General features: G+C 32.8%; 1 protein-coding gene across 5 annotated transcripts in view; it reads right to left on the reverse strand.

The window, feature by feature from the left end:
- LRP1B (LDL receptor related protein 1B) overlaps positions 1 to 20,921 on the reverse strand; it is a 1,893,223-nt gene that overhangs the window by 562,646 nt on the left and 1,309,656 nt on the right. For all 5 annotated transcript variants that reach the window (XM_037849262.1, XM_037849261.1, XM_037849260.1 and 2 more), the window contains 3 exons: positions 16,180 to 16,320; positions 11,439 to 11,564; positions 9,800 to 9,931 (listed from right to left, as the gene is read on the reverse strand). In XM_037849262.1, coding sequence (XP_037705190.1) covers positions 9,800 to 9,931; positions 11,439 to 11,564; positions 16,180 to 16,320 — 399 coding nt within the window. The remainder of the gene's footprint in view (positions 1 to 9,799; positions 9,932 to 11,438; positions 11,565 to 16,179; positions 16,321 to 20,921) is intronic.

The raw sequence follows: 20,921 nt of genomic DNA on the forward strand, positions 1-20,921 counted from the left end.
GCAAGGTGTTAATAATAGGGTGGTATATGAGAAAACTGTATTTTATGCATGATTTTTCTGTAAACCTACAACTTCTATAATTAAGAAAACAATAATAGCCAAAAATCTCTGAAGCTGAATCATATGCATTAAAAAAAAAAAAAAGAATAGGTGTCAAAAAGACAAATGGACTAATATCCTTGGTTTTCTTAAAAAGAAAAAAAAAATACTTTCAAGGTTAAAGTTATACTTAAAAATAATAATGGTACCAATGTACGAAAGCTAAAGGAGAACTCCACAGTATTGTTTAACCTGCTAGAATATCCTGAACAGGATTTCTGGGAATAAACAAGTGCCAACCTTCTGTTTAAGAACCAGAGTGTGGATTAACCTGAAAGACATCCAAAGATTGACCTGCCCATAAAAAATACTTTTGTCACATATTTTTAGTGGTGCTTTAATTGGATTTATGGTTTTGGGTTAAGATATTGTGCTCTGTTCAAACATACTTACTAAGATAACCTGACAATCTCACAGTAACTATTAATAATTTACTGAATCAGTGTAACTAACTCCTATGAGAATAAGTTTCTCAACAAATCAGTTTTGATATGGAAGAGGGTAGAGAAAGACATTATACTATCAGATGTGAATGTAGCTCTGTCGAAAAGGATCCTGAGAAACTAAAAAGGAAGCATGGCAACACAGAATGACTCAGAGAAAAAGATATAAACATGCCAAAGCTCGGATTGGATGTGCTTCACATGAATTAATCTAAAATTAGCCTTGGAATCTTTCCTTAATATGAGGAAGTAGGAGGAGGAGAAAGTTTCATAAAAATGAGTAGCAGGAAGTTTCATGAGACTTACTAAAACAATTCTCAATAACAGAGAGAATAATACAGATCTCAAGTGAGTTAGTTAATTTTAGTAGGCTATAGTAGTAAAGATTTGATCCTAATAGGTGATCATTGTGCATCTTCTGGGGCTTTTAGTTTCAGGCAATCTATTTAAGAATCGAGATATTTATTAAGAAGTATTTTTAATGTTTTAGGTCCAGAAAGTATCCCGAAAAGATCTGTGAGATATTTCCAATAATTGGTTCAATCTGTAATACCTTCTGGGATGCAAGTTCATATAATGTTGAAAATTTTTTTCTTGTGGTAGTTGGGACTTTATACCTTGAAAGATTTAATGAACTTGACCAGTTACAAAAACATCCAAACTGTTCATATGATTTGAAAATATAGTTTTTGAAGCAAGTTTGAAGTGACAACACAAAGTATTATTGGCTCACTGTCAAAAGAACGAGAAGAAATTGAACCTTGAACCAGTCCTAAAAATTCTCTTTGTAGCCAAGGAAATGGTTTTCATAAAATTGAAAAAATGTCCCAAAGCAACAGTATTATATTTGTTAAGCTATTGCTGCTACTGACATAAGAAGAATTCTTTCTATAATTCTTTTGTGGCCTTGCTTGGTGACAAAGCGGTTACCAGAAACTTTTGTAAATAGCTCATTTTTATAAGCCTACAGGCAAAGAAAAAATGAGACTCTCATTTGAGTGTCACCTGCCTCAAATGTTAAAGTGGGGCTTAAAGGCACATGATTTTGTATTAAATAAAAACAAAACATGCTCTTCTACCAGCACAAATTTGCAGAAATTCAATGAAGTTTCATCAAGTCATGCTAACAATGGTCTAAATAAAATATTGTTTCAGTGGTTAAAAATGCAAGATGGTACAATGGAAAGAACTGGAAGTAGGATACACCATTAGTATACAGTCCTTAATCTTTCTGGTTTCCAGTTTCCTTATTTGAGAGAACCCTACTGAATGGTATCAAATGTTCCTTCCAGCTATAACATTCAAAGATATATGTACATTTTGTGGGATTATTAAGGATGGATTCTTTCATGTAAATAGGTGACACTGTGGAAATGTAGCAAAGATATGTTGTCACATATTCTCCTTCAGTGTTTTGATTATCTAACTAGCTGTTCACTATGGCATTAGAAAATGCATCATAATGTGTGCCAAACAATGAAATCAAAATAAAGGTCCTTAATAAATGGGCATTTGTACACCAATGTTTATAGCAACGTTGTTCACAGTAGCAAAGAGATGGAAACAACCCAATGTTCATCAACAAACAAGTGGATAAACAAAGTGTGGAATATACATATGTTGGAATATTACGCAGCTGTAAGACAGAATAAAGTCATGATGCATGCAACAAAGTGGATGAAGCTTAAGGACATTAGGTTGAATGAAATTAGCCAGAAACAAATGGACAAATACTGTATGGTCTCACTTAATATCAACTAATTATAATGAGCAAACTCTGAGAGTTAAAGTTAAGAACACAGTTTATCAGGAGGTAGAAAAAGGGTAGAGATTGGGCATTTGATGCTAAAGGAGTACAGAATGTTCAACAGAATAGATGCAAAGATCTAGAAATGGATAGCACAATGTATCTGATGGTAGCACAATATTGTAAGTATAATGAACAAAGCTGAGCATGAGTATGGTTGAAAGAAGAAGGCTAGGAGCATGTATGACACTAGATGGAAAGACAGAGGATAAAAACTGAGACCGTGTAACTTAGCAAAGCCTAGAATGGACAATGATGATGATTAAATGTAGAAATATAAGGAAGTTTTTACATGAGGGAGAAAAGTGAATGCCAACATGCAAAGTGTTGAAAATGGGATGGTGTGCTGGTTTGTTTATATTATGTTCCCACAAAAGCCATATTCTTCAATGCAATCTTGTGTGCCAAATTTATTAATCTTCCTGATTAGGGTGTAGCCTCTTGATTGAGTGCTTCCATGGAGATGTGAGTCACTCAACCATGGGTAAAACTTTTGATTAGATTATTTCCATGGAGGTACAAACCCGCCTATTCATCTTGATTAGTTTACTGGAGTCCTTTAAAAAGAGCCACACAGGCCCAGACACTTGCTGACACTGACACGTAGAGATACTTGGAGATGCAAACAGAAGGACATTTAGCTAAGAGATGAAGCCCAGAGTTTGCCCTGGGATATGCTAAGACAGGGCCCCCAGGTGTTTAGAGACAAACGTCCTGGGAGAAAGAACCAAAAACGCACAGGAGCTGACAAAGGAGCTAGAACACAACCCAGGATCAGCAGACGGCAGCCCCATGCCTTCCCAGTTGACAGAGGTTTCCCGGAGGCCATCAGCTATCCTTCAGTGAAGGTATCATCTTGTTGCTGCCTTAGTTTGGAAACGTCTATGGCCTTAGAACTGTACATCTGTAACTTAATAAATCCCCTTTATAAAAGCCAATCCATTTTTGGTATTCTGCATAACGACAGCATTAGCAAACCGGAACAGATGGTATATGGGAAAAAATACAATCAATGCAAACTAGGGTCTCTACTTAACAGTAACATTGTGATTTTTGTCTATTAATTGTAATAAAGGCAATATACCACAATTAAATGTCAAGAGAGGGGGCTATAAGGGAGAGGTATGGCATTCTTGTTGTTGTTGTTCCTTTTTTATTCTTTCATTTTTTTATTCTTTTATTTTTTTTCCTCTTCTTTCATTGCAGAAGAAATGGAAATATTCTCATATAGATTGTGGTGGTAAATTCATAATTATGTGAGTATACTGGGAGCTATTGATTGATCACTCAGCATGTATAGCATGGTGTGCAAATAAAATTGTGTAAAAAATAAACAGAATGATACAAGTGCTAGAGAAGATGTGAAGAGAGATATACACCTACTCACTGTTGGCAGGGAAGTAGAATGGTACAGCCCCTCTGGAGGGGAAAGTGATGGTTCCACAGGCGGCTAAGTATAGAGTTGCCATTTGATCCTGCAACTCTGTTATTTGTTATATACTTGAAAGAACTGAAAGCAGGGACAGAAATAGGCATTTTCACCCTGGTGTTTATGGCAGCAGTATTCACAATATGCAATGAATGGAAGTGGCCTAAGAGTACATTGATTGGTGAAAGGAAGGGTGAACTGCGGTGTATACATACAACAGAATATTGAGCAGCTGCAAGAAGGAATGAAGCACAAGGCATGCAACTAGGTGTATGAACCTTGAGGACATTAAGTTGAGTGAAATAAGCCAGAAACGAAACAACAAACACTGTAAGGTCTCACTAATATAAACTAACTATAATGAGCAAATGCCGAGAAGTGAACTCAAGAGCATAGTTTATCAAGGGACAGAACCCAGGCAGAGATTGGGCAGTCGATGATGCAGGAGTTCAGAATGTTCAATAAGGTTTATTGTAAAGGTTTCTAGGTTGTAAGCTCTTACAGCATTCCTATCTATTCCTGAGTTTTAACTGTTATTTAAGAGATGTTTATTTGGTACAAAATGTATATTCTCTGTAGCACACTATCTAATTTAACCTGTATGGTCAGTTTATTTAAACAACATAATTACATGGATCCTAGAATAGGGAATGAGATCTTGTTATTTTGTACAGGTTAATATAATACTCCAATATATCCCAGACTGGGACAGAAAATAAAAAAAAAGTATTTGCAAAATCCCCTTGAGGAACTGGGGGGAAATGTAGAAATATTAAACTTCCCCACCTGGGGAATTACTGATTTTCTTGCAAGCATTAGGGACTCCCAATTTAATAAGTCATGCCCTTGATCTTGGGACTTGCCTTTATGAAATGCATTCTTGCAAAGGAGAAGCTAAGCCTACTTATGATTATGCCTAGGAGTCACCCCCAACAACTCTTTTGTTGCTCAGATGTGGCCTCTCTCTCAGCCAACATGCAAATAAACTCAATACCCTCCCATTATGTAGGACATAACTCCCAGGGGCTTAAGTCTCCCTGGCAATGTGGGACAAGACTCTCAGGGACAAGCATGGCCCTGGCATTGTGGGAACAAGAATGTCTTTTTGAACAAAAGGGGGAAAACAAATGAAACAAAAAAAGTTTCAGTGGCTAAGAGATTTCAAACAGAGTTGAGAGGTCATTCTGGAGGCTATTCTTGTGCATTATATAGATATTCCTTTTTGGTTCTAGTATATTCTAACAGCTAGAAGAAAATACCTGAATCTGTTGAACTGTAATCCAGTAGACTTGATTCTTGATGATGATTATATAACTATATAGCTTTTATCATGTGATCATGTGATTGTGAAAACCTTGTAACTGATACTTCCTTTATCCAGTAAATGGGCAGATGAGTAATAAAATAATGACAAAATACTATATAAATAATAGAGGGGAACAAGGGATATGGAATGTTTGGGGTGTTCTTTTTCATTTTTCTTTTTTTCTTTTTTTTTTTGAAAGCAAAACTATATGATGATACTGTGAATCATTGATTGTATTCTTTCAGTGGATTATATGGAGTATGACTATATCTCAATAAAATTGCATTTAAAATTTTTTTAAAAAATTAATAGTCCTTTGATCCTGTCTTTAAATACATAAAAAATCTACAGATAATCCATTCATTACCTAGGAAAATATTCCTTGTTTATTTTATTTTCCACAGGAATTTGGGGTTGCTCTTCTCCTCCTAGTAGATAGTAATCAGCATTTGCTGCACTGAATTGGATGACCCACATTTGGACAGTAGAGATAAAAGACGAATAAAGAATAAAGATTTAAATTTTCAGATAACGAATCATCCTCTGAGTAGAATGTCCTCTATTCAAGTAGCATCTTATTATATGATTATTATGAAAAAGTCATAAATACAACCAAAGGGGGTGAGTCTGCATACAGCATTATTTATTGAAGGTCACTTAAATAAGTAGGATGATAGGCCTTGTTTTGAAGGCTTTTCTCCTAACTAAGATCTTCTTTTAATGCATCAAATGCAGTATTCATTCATCAGAAGGAATATCACCCAGCAGGCAAGGATTTTCAAAGCTCTTTTTTTTTTTTTTCCAGTAGAATGGGACTTTTCCGATGAAGTGATAAGAGTTTTTTGAACATTTTAAATCTAGCCACAGGGTAGTGTGCCTTCTGTGGAGGGTATCCAGAATTGCTTCATCTGGCAGAAGAAATCTTTTCACTGCAGAAAGCTTTCATTCATTAGAACCAAACCCAGTGGGATTCAGATCTGTTAATCTTTATGAAATGTACAGGTTTTAACAATGTATTTATCCCTTGTGGTATAAATACAAAAAAAAGTTGTGGTAATTAAAAAAAAAATCTTGCATATTTAAAATAATTGCATTTTACAAATGTTCCCTCTCCACACTTGTTACCTCATTATGACTGGAGCAATTAAACTAGAATAAGGACTATCTGTGCCCTTCCATTTTGTCATCTGTTTTTTTGACTGTAATGTAAGGATTATGTCCATGAAATAAATGTCATTAATGCAAGAAGAGGAACTAGAATGTCTGCAAAGGGAACTCATCAAGGCAGACCCTGGGAATAGGATGAAGCAATAAGGTCATGGTAAGAAAAATAAAGAGAACGACTCATCAAAGACTGTTTTCTCTACTTCCTTCAGGAACAATACAGTTATTTTTCTTCTTTTCTCCCTAAAGCAACTTCACTCAACACAGCTAGTGAGCTTATATAGTGCTTCTAGTAATATTATAAATTACATTGCTGAAACCTATTCTGATCCTAAAACAGTTTCATAAAACATAATTAGCAAAGGATCAGACTATAAAGTAGAGGGAAGCACAGACAGAATATGGAGAAGCAGTTGAAAGCTTGATCCCACCACCACCATTATCTTCAGTATTTCATTTGCTCCATTGTCTCAGTACTGTGTGCTAACCTACTCGATTTACATTTAATGTTTCCAAATCCTCATGATATTATTTAATCTTTAAATAGCTGCTGTACAAAATGGATGATAATGGTTGTTGTTGTTAATATTATAAAAGTTCATCTTCACTATGGAAATTTACTAACCTACTCTTATGCCCCCAAGTACTTACTGCTTCTTATTATTCTATACAGAAAACTAAATAGAAAATAAAATATAATATAGGCCAAGAGAACAGGAAAACAAAATCCTTGCTAATTAGGAGTTTAAATACAGCAACTAGACCATGTTTGTAAAATACATGTGTCTGTGTATGTGTGTGTGTATGACACAATTTCTATTTCAGACATTTCCATCACTATATATGTTACCATTTCCTTAGCACCTAATATGTTAGTCACCACACCAAATATTTTCATACATTGATCTAAATAATCCCATTCCCCAAGAAGTAAGGAAACTGAGACTCAGAAAAATGAAATAACTTAATCAAAATCACACAGCTTGTAAGTGGCTGAGCTGGCATTAGAATCCAGGTTGTCAGTTGCTACAGTCTGGACACTGCCATTGTATGCTTTAACCCTCATCAGTTTCACAGCAAGTTTTGTGTTGCTGTTTCCTGATTAAAGGTAGGGATTTTACATATAGAAGAAGAAACAGATTTTCTAAAAATAATTTCTCTATATGTATGCAATTTAAAAATATGGTAAGCACAATATGAAGAATATGAGAAAATGTGAAAACATTCAGAGCAGAAAAGAGAGTGCTTAATATAAGCTATTGGGTACTTCTGCCTTCTGCATGCTTTATCAATAATTTAGGAATATAATTCTTACCACCTAATTTTCTGATAGTAATGGCAAGATCACAAAGTTTAAATAACACTAGGCAAGTCCTCATAATAGAAATTTACTTTGACAAAAATATGATTTTGATACTAATAATCACTGGGCATTTTGAATCAAGGACAATACTATTTTCTCCGGAAATAAAATTTTCCTCTATAAGAGATTATTTACTAAGGTTTCTATGGCACATACTAAACTTCAACATTTCAGGGCCTATATAAAACCTCAGAAATGATTTAAACTCTTAAAATAATTAGTTTACCCTTAAGGAGAAAGAGATTTACTAATTAGGACACTTAGAAAAAAATAGCTTATTTTATAATATTTCTACTTCATGGAATTTTATCAAATACTATCTGAAGTCACTGAAGTGTCTTTAAAAGAATAGAATATGTGATACCAGAAAAACAAGCAATTAGGTACTAAGTAAAAAAAAGATATGCTTACATACCTAAAATGTTTTCAAGAAGTTCAAGTTTTCTTAGTTTTGGACTTGAAAGTCCTATGTGATAAAATTCTTAAGAATAACATACAAGTAAATAGGAGGCATGGTAGCATTATGCATGGTAGGGTAATGAGCCTTCCGTGCATAATCAAAACAGCTTTGTTTGATGAAAATCACAGTATGATTTTGGAAAAATTAACATGTTATTCAATAAAAATGCTATATTTTTATGTATTTCCCTTTGAGAAAGTCCCTTTAAAGATTGTAGGAAGTTTGCCTCTATGATTCCAAATATTTGGCGCAAAATAATTTACTTTAAAAAAGTTATCTTTAAAGAGTTGTGAAGACCCCCAGTAATTTATTAATTTCTCATCAAGAAATTCATTAACCCATAATTAAACAAAATGTGCTATAGCTGGAGGAATAAAATAAATTTACTAATAGAGCCCACATGCTGATGCTAAAGGATTTTTTCTTTAAGATTATAAACTAAAGAGGTTTTGTTTATTGACATTAGATAAAATTAAGTCTTCACAGAAATTAAAATTGGAAACATGCATGTGCATGTCTAGCACCAAAACACTAAACCAGATAGCTTATGATTTAGTTAGGATGAGAGGTGGAGACACTTGTTTTTATAAATTTAAAATCCTAAAGTGTAGAATAATGAATCTGAATAGCTTTAAGAGAAGCATACCTAATGGTTAAACTAACTCTGAATTTAGCAATTAACATTAAAAACAAAAAACTTGTTTTCTACAATAAATTGAACAGTATCTACCATGAATATTTAATACTTATATTACACCCAGCAAAATGTTATTATCCAATCTGCTTTCTTGCACTGTTTGCGAAAACATAAGAAGGGAAGGTAAAATATGACTCTAAAATGATTCATACTGTGTGTGGTAGCTTGGAGCTATGTACACCAGAAAAAATAAAAGTTCTCAATCTTAATCCATTCATGTGGGTGTGAATCCAGTGTAAATAGGACTGAATCAGGATAGCTTTTTATCCTATTACTGAAGGGCTTATAGGGAAGAGCAGCCCTAGGGAGCAGACAGAAGGCAGAAGCCAATGGAATCAGAAGAGAAAGGAAAAGACAACCAAAAAAAACAAAGAAGACTCAGTCATGTGCATTGCCATGTGACAGAAAAGTCAAAGACCAAGGATCTCTGGCAGCCAGCCTAGCATGCCACAGTCTTCTGGGAGAAAGCATTGTTTTGATGGTGACTCAGTGTTGGACTACTCCAAACCATGAGTCAATAGATTTCCATTGTTTAAGCCAGCCCATCATATGGTATTTGTTTTACTAGCCAGGAAACTAAAACACTGTATTCAAAAATAACTAAAACGGCATAGGACATATAATTTTTCCTTTCTTTGGATTTCATTTGCCACTGTCTATATTAGAACACATAATCACATCCTGAAAATATTTCAAATAAAATTATGTTTTAACTAAATATTAGATAGCAATGCTTCTTATCTTTATATTTAAAGGGAGAGAGAAATAAAAAATATAAAACAAGCAACCATGTACCCATCATGGCATATTGCACTTTCTAATCAAATGCTATGCTTCGGGGAAATTTTACTTGAATTTTCATCCAAAACATGTTTAGAACAATTTGTGATAGGCTTAAAAATTCACCTCTAATTTGCTTTCTTATTTCTCATCTTGACTATCAGGGTCTAGATAGAACGGTAATGTTTCCATTATGTGTAATAAATCAGATGAATACATTGTACATAAGTTATGAATAACAAGCTACTTACCTGCATGGAAATCTATGCCCACAGCAAATGATGCTCCTGATATGGGCATCAGAGCCTCCGTTTTGTCACTTGGCTCAAGAGGAATTCCCCTGATTCCCTCATGAACAGAGTACATAAGAAATGATTCTATACCTGGAATGGGAAAATAAATAAATAATTAAAACTAAAACACATTTCATTTAATATGGTTCTTAACAATCTTAATTTATTTTCATAAATTTTCTCATCTTTTTTAATTGTACAAAACATTCTGAAAGGGATGGAGATTAGAGGTTCTCAAACTCGATTATGGTTCAGAATCTCCTAGAGGACTTGTTAAATTACAGATTGCTGGGTCTTGTTCCAGAATTTTTTATTTAGTGGGGCTGATAATTAGCATTTCTGAAAAGCTCCCAGGTGATGATGATGTCATTGGTTTGGGAACCACACTTCTATAAATACTGAGGTAGAGAATTCTTGGAATACTGGCCTCACAACCAAAACTCATTCTTTTCACTAAAATCTAAGCATCTCTGTTTCTATATGATAACATTTTTATTTTAGGTATGTTTTGTTTTTCTCTATTTTTTCTATAATTATATTACTCTTATTTTTCTATGACTTAACTCCTAAGGGGTAGTTAGACTTCTTAAATCTTTTGAAAGTATAATTTTTGCTAATAAAATTATGCTTTTCCATCATCAAAAATATATTCTAAAATAAGCATATATATGTGCATGTATGTATAAAACTATATATAACTATATGTGTATAGAAATGTGTGTGTGTGTGTCTAATTAGAAATGTTACATACAAACATTTTCTTATTAAAGCCAGTGTTACAAGCTTTGAATCTGTCACTACCCCTTCCTAGCTGGGAGACTTGGGCAAATTATTTAATCTCTTTGTGCCTCAGTTTTCACACCTGTAAAATGGAGATAATCACATACCTCTGGCACAGATTTATTACAAAGATTAAGTGAGTTAATAAGTGTAAGGTGTTGCAATAGTGTCTGGCATACAGTATCACATAAATATTTGATAATAAAGTAAAACAAAATAAATGATAATACCACCACTCATATTTCTCATATGAGATTGGAACATTTTTTAATTAAAATTAAGCTATGATCACTGGCTAGAAAAGACCATTTTAGAACCAACATTCTTTGAGACTTAAAGAAGTAGGCTCTACAGAACAAGCAACAGGGAGATTTCTTAGGTTCCATTCTTTTGTAGTGCTCTTCTCTCTCAGTTAATCTAACCTGAGACCTCATAATCTCTCTGGTGCTCTTCTTTAAACAGTTGAAAGAAAGTAAACATGAGAGTACATTCAAGATGGATGTTAATTCAAGCTAATCAACCATTGCTTTTTACCTCAACTTTTGTCTATTCAAGGATCATTTCTACTGGACTTGGGTAAAGGTTTGATAATAAACCACAGTTCCTGAAAATAGTTAAGAAATTAGGAAATTTTATAAACAACAATGATATTGTAAATATTTCAGATACTTTAAAATCCTACATATACGAGACTAAGCAGTGTACCATTAGACTAATAACAAGGTAATTTTGAACTGACTTTGGCTGCCCAAATTCTGCATGGCAGAATGAAAGATGAAGTAATGCATCAGAGCTAAGATTTTTCAAGACTTTATACCTTGACACGACATGCGGTTCTTTTGGAGATAATACCCCACCGTACACATGCAAGTCCTGGTAGTTTTGGAAGTTGGTAAACAAAGCTGAGAGCATCCACCATTATTTAGTTGGCAGGAATTGCTGCCTGCATAGAAGAAAAAAAGAGAGAAAGAAAAATAAAATTCATGGAAAAGGTTTATTTTATAGCAATAACTTGATCAACTATTTCTGCTATTGTTGACCTCCTAATGCAGCTGTTTTCATTCCTGTTAGTAGCACTCTATTTTCTCGATTAATTTGAAGTAGCAGATTATGACTATATTCCATCCTTCCAAACAAGTCAATGGGGATACATTAGAAAATTCATAGTTTCAGAGAAGCACATGGAAATTTAAAATTATAGAATCCAAGAGGTTTTTTTTTTGTCTGTCTTCTAAATTTCATTCCAACTTTACAGTTGCTTCCTCTGCAAAAACACTTTATCCAAATGTGTCATAAAAAATAGCTGTTAAATTATATTACTAACTCAACTAAAAGATTATGCCATTAGAAGAAAAGACAAATGTATAGATTTAATTAATTAATTTTTAAAAGCAAGGAAATAGATTTCCCATTCTTAGTAACATAACTCTCCCAAAGTATATTAAAAACACACTCAAAAGAATCAACTAATTAATAGGCATATTAATTATCCTTATTCCTGTATAGCAGCGATGACAAATATTAGTCAGGTAAGCATAGAGAGGCATTGTGTAAGATGTTCCAATGAATTTACGAGGCCTAATGTGGTAATTAAAGCTGATGGCATGAAGTTAAATAATTTACAATCTTATTCAGCAAATTCATTAAATATCCAATTTTACAACATTTTCATTATTCTAGGACATACAATGCCATTTACAGGATGTTTAAGTTCTGATATGTAAGTACAGTAAATCCAGTGAGAACTACAAAGCATTGTGAGAGATATATATTAACAGTGCTCTATGGAAAATTCAAAATACCAATGAGCTCATTATTTCTCATCTCCCGAATTCAAGATAGTCTGATAAGATTTAATTGTTCAATTGAACCCGCAAAGAATTTTTTCATTTTTGAAGTGTGAAGTAGTCTGAACTTGGGGGATTTCACATCAGACGATCTATTGCCTTCTCTGCTCATTTTGTATAGCTGCCAGTTCAGTCAACAATGAACTTCACCTTCAACAGGGCCACATACTAAGATATGAGGTTGGCTTAAACTTTTGAAATGATTCTATTTATCTTCTACATAAACCAATGAAGATTAATTGATTCATTCCCATTTTCCCAAGCTGGTTTATAACACTTAGATGAAATTTCAGATCTCAAATAATTTTAATAGACAATTATATTTATAGATTTCCAGTAATTCCACAATAATGACATATATTTCATTTTATAGAAAGCATATGCATGCATATTAACCAAATGGCAATCTATGGATTCAGATGTAGATTTTTTTTTTTTTTTAACTACCACTGAAGACTGAAAGACTGGGAAGAGATTGACAAGTAATACAGTAAATTTTAAATTAAACACTAAATGGAATGAGATGCAAGTAAGGGAACTAAAGAAATTAAAAAATAGGTTAAGGAAGAGAATGAGTTTATAAAAATAAGACAAAATGAGGGATTATATAGCCTTGATAATATAAAAAATATGTGAAAAGAGAAGAAAACAGAATCCTGCTGGGATTGTGCATGTATTAAATAATTGCCATAATAGCATCATGTACCTTATATTATATTTAGTTTTAATATGTAATAAAATTAATCTATTTTACCAAATATGTTGCACACTAACAATAGACATTTCATGTATCATTTCTTTAGTCTCTAAGAGAAAATTTATAGTGAAAGAGAGAAAAAGTAAAAAAATAAAATAAAATAAAATAATGAAATGAACCATTATTTGCAGTAAGTAAATACCTTTGCCTATTGAATATAGAATGATGTAGGACAAATATAAATGATTTTTAAAACTAACGATTTAAGTAGTGGTTATCTGTCAAAGTAGAAATACTAGCTTGACTTAATATTGGGAATGCTATCGATTTTCAAAGCTCATGCCCCAGATCTGTAGTGGAGCTAGAAAGTCCACTTGACAAGTGAGAAGTCTCAACTCTCCAGTGATCTACATCAAAAATGATAAATGAAGTAGCTAATTGTACTTTGAAATCCAAAGAGGTAGTAATGTTAACACCTTAAATAGTCCTAATTGCTCATATTTCATACTAATGAAGAGCTTTTAAGCTACCTGCAATAATTCTGTTAATGGGATTGCCTTTAATACAGATGCTTTTATCAGCGTATTCTTCCAGTAAAAATGGTGTTTTCACTGTATGTTAAACTCAGTTATATTATATTATTTATTTCTACGTGCTAAGGGGTCCCTGTTTGTTTGACAATATTTTCACAATGTATAGAACACCCAACTATACCTACAGGCTCAAATCATTAAAAGATTAGGGAAATCCTGTTAATAAGAACAAAGTGGGGCAAGGTATAATACACTAAAATTTTCCTCCCAGAAGCTTTGTTGGAACTGTACCTAGAAAAAATTGAGATATTAATTCAAAGTTTTGGAACAAAGCATGTGATTGTTCACATTTTGAAAAAGTAAATTGAGATTTTAAAATGCCGTTTCTAAAACAGTGCAACCCTGTTGTGGAACCCTTTTGTGGAAGATGACTGTGGTTAATAGTGCAAATACAAGAATGTTCTTTTAAGAGTTATAACAAATGTACAACACTATTATAAGGTGTCAATAGTGGGGTGGTATATGGGAAAAATACACCTACTGCAAACTATGGACTATAGGTAACCTAATATTTTAATATTCTTTCATTAATTGTAACAAAGGTAGCACACCAATGCATAGTATCAACAATAGAGGCGTTTATGGGAATGTTGTATTTTACATGGATTTATGTAAACCTACAACTTCACTAATTAAAATTAATAATAATAAATTTTTTAAACACAATTAAGCTAAGTGAAAGAAACCAGACACAAAGTCCTACATATGGTATGATTCTATTTGTAAAAAATATAAATGTAAATAAATCTGTAGAGACAGAATGAGATTAGTGGTTCTGTAGAGCAGGGGAAGGATAGGGGGATTGAGGGGTGACTGCTAAGAGTTGTGGGGTTTTCTTTTTGGAGTAATGAAAATGTTCTAAAATTGATTGTGGTGTGATTATACTAAAAGCCATTGATTGCACACTTTGGATGGATTGTATGGTATGTGAATATAGCTCAATAAAACTGCTTTAAAAATAAATTAAAAATAAATAAAATAAAATAAAATAAAATAAAATAAAATAAAATGCCCTGTTTGAAAATATAATCCCTTCTCACACTGTTAAATTTTCCAGTGTTGTACTATCAGATATAACCACATGAAGTACAAGCTATGCCTTAAGCTTTATGATAGCACAATGCCACACTATTTTATATATTGAATACCAAGATTTTATTCCTAATTATATAATCTATTCCCCATGACTTGGATGCCAGTAAAATTTATGCAGTTTGATAAAGAAAATGTTCCATTACTGAAATGCCAGTGAAGATACCCTTGTTCATTAACACAGATAATGACCAAAAAAATGTCAGAGAACAAATGCAGATTTATGCATAAAAGTTTAGATGTTGATGGCTTCTCAATTATGTTGGGAACCCAGTAATCATTTCAGATGATTTTTAAAATAATTCTTTTCCCTTAAAATTATTTTTTTGCATGAAAAAAGGTATTCTTCCTTTATTTCCTGTCATGAAAGAATTCCAGGCCAAATTGACCCTATTTTCTGTAGAGGGAAAGCCAATCATGAACTGGGCTCCATTTTACCTCCCAGGCATCACCAACAAATCATGCCTAATTGATGGCTATAACCTGTCTTCAGATATAAAAAGTGACTCCCTTAGTTCTCTATTCTTACTCCCATGCTTCTATGCTTTGGTCTATATGCCCAAATTCTGCAGAAGAAAATCCCTTTTCTTAGTGTTCAAAAACTTTTTGAAAATCTTTCTTATGAAGAAAGTATATCAATCTAAGGATTTTCATGGCAGATATTGAAGTAGGAAAGCAGAATACAATAAACAAAAAGATTTATCTTTTATTTACATTTTTTTTTTTTTTAGGAAAGGAGTTCTGCTAATGTCATGGATCATGGAGCAAAAACTAAAAGGAACTAGCAGTTGTGGGGCTTACTGGCTGGTGTCTCTAATCTAGTTGCCATTTGGGCAAAGTGACAAGTTCACCTATGTAAACCATCCGTTAGTTCTCTCACTCCATTTCACTGCACACCATTTGAAGATGGAAAAACAGAAAAAGCAAATGTTTACAGCCAAACATGTAGTGCTTTTGCATATGAAATTCTTATGTTGACACAGTCCATTTGAAGATCCCCAGTTCATTCAGTATTTGGCATTCAGTCATATTTGGCTCCAAATATTTTGCTGGGATACTTTTTTTTAGCCTTCTATTTGTTAATCAAGAACTGGATAAGACTCCTTTGAAAACCTGACAAATCAAGATTCCTAGGGCAGCTTTGCTAATGTTTTGAAAGCTCATTAAGTAATTTGTGGAAAAGGCATTTTTTTTCACAGTATTAATTTCCTTTTTTAATTTTTTATTAGAAGAATAGGAAACTTCAATTGTTGACTTGAGACAATCATACGAAAAGAGAGAACACTATACATTCAAATGGCAGCATGAATTTATTACAGTGTGATTTACCTTGCTGTGTTTCTTTATCATACACTTTCATATGAACAACCCCAGAAGTCTTATTTCGTAGAACAGTGGGGCTTCTTCCATCTCTTTTGTTGCAGGTTCCCAGCTGCGCCAAGTTTTGGTCTGCCCACCACAGTTTCTTATCTATAAAATGAAAGTTTTTTTTTTTTAACAAAAAAGATAATCATCTTACTAAGTAATAATAAATAGCTTTTAAACTGTAAAAGTTTCTGATTTCTTTTGTTACATTTCCAAACTCTGTTTTTAAGGGAAACAATAAAATCCTTTTACTTTGAAAAATGCAAACCATGTGACATTTTATTTTTCAAATTTCTCTCCTCCATCCCCAGTTAGAGATTTTGACTTCAACTTTTCATTAAAAAAAAAAAAAAAACACAAGATATAGATAAAATTGTATTTCAAATTATTCCAAAACAAGGTTTTATAACTTAAACACTTAAACTTAATTACAGTAGCTTTGTACTATATTTATAAGTGAATGATAAAATTGAATAGTATATCTAAAACATAATTATAGACACTGTTCTCCAACTTTCTATTTGCTTAAAGTGTGCAAGCTTTTAACAAGGGTGCTCTCCATTAGTGTTTTTCTTTTTTTTACACTTATAGGAACTTCACGTGTTTCTTGCATTTTTTGTGCCACTTTTTTGTGCCCCTTTCTCCAAAATTTTGTTGGCTCTTCACTCATATTGAGTGCTCACATGCTCTTAGGTATACTACCATGTGCAGCATATATGCACCCAGGAAACAGCACTGTAGTGAGAATTATGCATTTATTATTAGATCATTTCAAATAGTCATAGAAAAATTTTAAGGAAACTATTATTATTCCCATTTCATAAATGAAGAATCAGATACTCATAGAGATGAAATAATTTAATAAAATGCACGAATTTTATCTTTTCATCTCCAAAATCGGTGTGGTTCCAATGCTGAGTGCACCAAAAAGTTTAAGGTAACACAATAATAAAGAAGAAGTGTATAATTTAAAAGGTTTTGAACAATTATACTTTTCAACAAGAATCTAATAATGACAATTGAGATCACAAATCAATTTTGACCTAGAAGTTAAGGTAGGTCATTTAATTCTACCTGCAAAACAATGCTGCCTTTACCTTTGAGACACAATTATGCTCATTTGAATGCAAGGATGTTTTGACTGACAGAGCCTAGTTTCAAGTATTGTTAACAACAATAATAATATTGACATCAACAGTAATTATCCCTTACTGAATCTTATTTTGTGCCAGGCACAGTTCTATACACCACACACAGATTTGTTCATTTAACCTTCATAATTCTCGAAGGTAAGAAACAATTATTATTATTTCATTTTAGAGTTAAGAATTCATTTTAGAGTTAAGGGATTTGTCATAGCTCTAAGGGTGACCCCAGGTTATGAACCAAGCACTGATTTCAGAGCCCATCTCTATAGTACCTCTTTCAATGGACAGATGGAATTGAATTGTCCCTCTCCTGACATAGATACAGAACTAGATTATGAGGGTAAAGTTAAGTAGCATATTGACTTATGTTTTTATATGAAACCATGAATTGACAAAAGAACAAAGGGGTGCCATGTGAAAAAAAGGGACAGAGACCTCGATTGCTTTCCTCAGAATATCAACCTTATTAAAAGGTATATAGAACAGTACAATGGGCTGAATACATGTTTCCCCTTCTATTTTTCCCACAGTGCCACTATTATAAATACATAGAAGCAGAGAGGAACAAGCCCATAACAACAGGAGGGTGACATATAAGCATTGTTAAAATATGGTATATGTATGAAAATTAGAAAATAGGGAAACAGATAAAGTTGCAGCCTAGAATGTGATAGAAGAGGGCTACAGAGGACTCAGAGCTATCTGTCCCTATAGAACTCAGGATGACATTGATTTAAGCCAGTAAATAATAGAGTGGGCGTGCCAGATCAAGTGATTAAGGGAAGATACTTTCATATGTAATGCAACCTACTAACTCCATCTCCCTAACCCCTGGCTCTGAGTTTACAGAGGGCAAGCTGCTGATATAAAATCTCAAATGAATAAATAAATAACCATAGCTCTTTTATAAGAAGCTTAATAAAGAGATTTGTGATATTAAGATTGCCACCTGGAACAAAGTTCTCCTTATTCTGGCATTTGGGGACCCAAAGCCTGACTCCCAACTCCCTCCTAAAGCAAAATCTGCAAGTGATAGTGTCCAACGCTATGCAGAGCTCTCAGTAAGAAGTCCTTCTCGGGAAAGATACCTAGTGAAAAGAGCTCTACTTTCATAAAAACAGAGGAAACCCATGATGGATACCCAGTCCTTGTCTGTTAAATATCATGGGAAGCCAAGGAACTCCAGGTCAAAGTGGAAAACCAGCAGCATGAAAAAGAAATGCTAAGATAAACACAGGGGCACAAATAATAATAATTCAGAAAAAAAAAACTTGAAAAATCATCAAATTAATTAACTTGCTCAAAGAGATTAAAGTACATATCTCATTCTAGAAAAATGAGATTCCTGCTATGAAAACAGGAACACTTAACAGAATGAGTTCTTAGAGATTGAAAACAAATTATCTAAATAAAAATTGTTTTTCAATAGAGTGACTAGGAAATGTAGTTGAAGAAATCTTCCAGAATATAGGGAAAAAAAAGATAAAGAAACAGAAAATATGATAGAAAAGGAAGGATCAATAGAATATCAGTCTATTGGCACCAATCTATCAGGAATCATTGATTTTTCTTTGCCACACATTGAGGGAGAAAATGCCAATTGTTACTTAAGATTATCCTTAATAAACTGGTAAAAGTTATTTTAATTTCCTTAAATCTTGACTCTTGAATATATACCTTTTTAATGTTCTGTGTGAAAAGATGGAAAGTATGCACAGAACATTTCTGCTGCATACCAAAATATGATGACTGTCTTGAAAAAAAACGTACATGTCAGATTGCTTGAACTGCAAGCAGAGTTAGCTGCTTTTTCCATAGAAAATCATTTTTACTTGAAAGAACGACTTACAGACAATTTATAGTTATTCAGATTTATGTATTTTTCATATATTTTCTCAAAAATGAATGAAGTAAGCCTGTTACATCAAGAAAAAAACAAAACAATACAGAGAATTTGTTTCCAGCGTACAATTCAAGCTTTCAAATGAAAATCAGAATGGTGGAAAACTTGCATGGAACATCATGAGTTTAACAGCTCCTTAATCCTTAAAGATTTTTCTGATGATATCCATTAATTTACTGTTTTTTGATATGGCATAATAAAATTTCAACATTTGGGATATCTGCATAACCCAGAGAACCAATATTTTCCAAATGATCAATGCATGAAAAGCCAAAAACATACATGAGCAAATGATCAATTCAAAGTACAAGCTAGACCAATGGATTTTAATGCCAGAGAGAAAAAAAGTTCAACGATATGGTCATTGCAACTAATCTTTAAGAAACTACCCTTTATAAGGCTTCGGTGTAGTTTTAAAGAAAATATACACAGTTATTTGAAAAGGCTATTTAAAAATCCTCCCTTCTCTAACTACATAAACTTTAACCAAACAACATCTGCTGAACTAGATATCAGAATCCAGCTATGTTATATTAAGTCATAAATTAAAGAGATTTGCAAAAATGTAAAATATTGCCAATCTCCTCACAATAAATGTTTTTTTATTGAAATATAATTTATGTTAGCATGTAACATTTTAATTTATGCATTCTTAAATGTATTAAAAATACTTTTAAATTTTCTCAGATATAACTTTTAATATTATGAATATTAATATTAAAATATTAATTTAAAAAGTTCTTTGGGGTCTTTGATAGTTTTAAAAAGTGTAAAGGTGTCCTGAGACCCAAAAAATTTGAGGACCACTATTGTAGGTGATCCACCAGCAAAAACAGTCTGTGAAATTTCAGAACACCATTCTAAAAGAAAGACATCTAAAAGCTGCCAGATTGGAAAAAGTAAGTCACTTACAAAGGAACAAAAATCAAACTTGCACCAGATTTACAACGGCAATAGATATTGGAAGACAGTGAAGCAATGCCTTCAAAATTTTTAGAGGATATTATAATCAAGCATGAATTCCATACCAAAATATTAACTAAGTTTGAGAAGGGGAAAATGTATACATATATATTGTATTTTATATATAAACATATTTATATATAAATAAAATTTATAAATAAGAATAAAGGAAGGAAGGAAGCAAAGAATGAAACATTCATATGAACATATATAAAGTTTGGGAATTCAGAATAAACTTGAATATATAAAAAAGGCAAATGATATAATGACCAAAAACTAAATTCCAGGAAAAAACAACAGGCTGTGCAATTAAGTCATGGTCCAAACAAGAAGCAAGTAATGAATTATTAAAACAAAGAGAGAATTCAATCATCTCGATGTTATTATTCTTTTTACACATGACACAGCAGTCAAGACATTGGAAAGGGAAAGTAGCACCTACCTACCAATTGGCCAGCATTAAACATATGGTGTCCAATTGTTTGGTCAAGGAAGCACTGGCCTGATTGTTACCGTGAGGATATTTCATGGATTTAAACCATCAGTAAGTTGATTGCATCTATGACTGATGACGTTTACATCAACTAAGGAGATTGGGCCGGTTTTGGTGTACTGTGTCCCCAGAAAAAGCCATGTTCTTTGATGCAATCTTGTGGGGCAGATGTTTTAGTGTTGATTAGATTGGAATCCTT

This window comes from Choloepus didactylus, chromosome 9, assembly GCF_015220235.1.
Source record: "Choloepus didactylus isolate mChoDid1 chromosome 9, mChoDid1.pri, whole genome shotgun sequence".
NCBI classification, from domain to species: domain Eukaryota; kingdom Metazoa; phylum Chordata; class Mammalia; order Pilosa; family Megalonychidae; genus Choloepus; species Choloepus didactylus.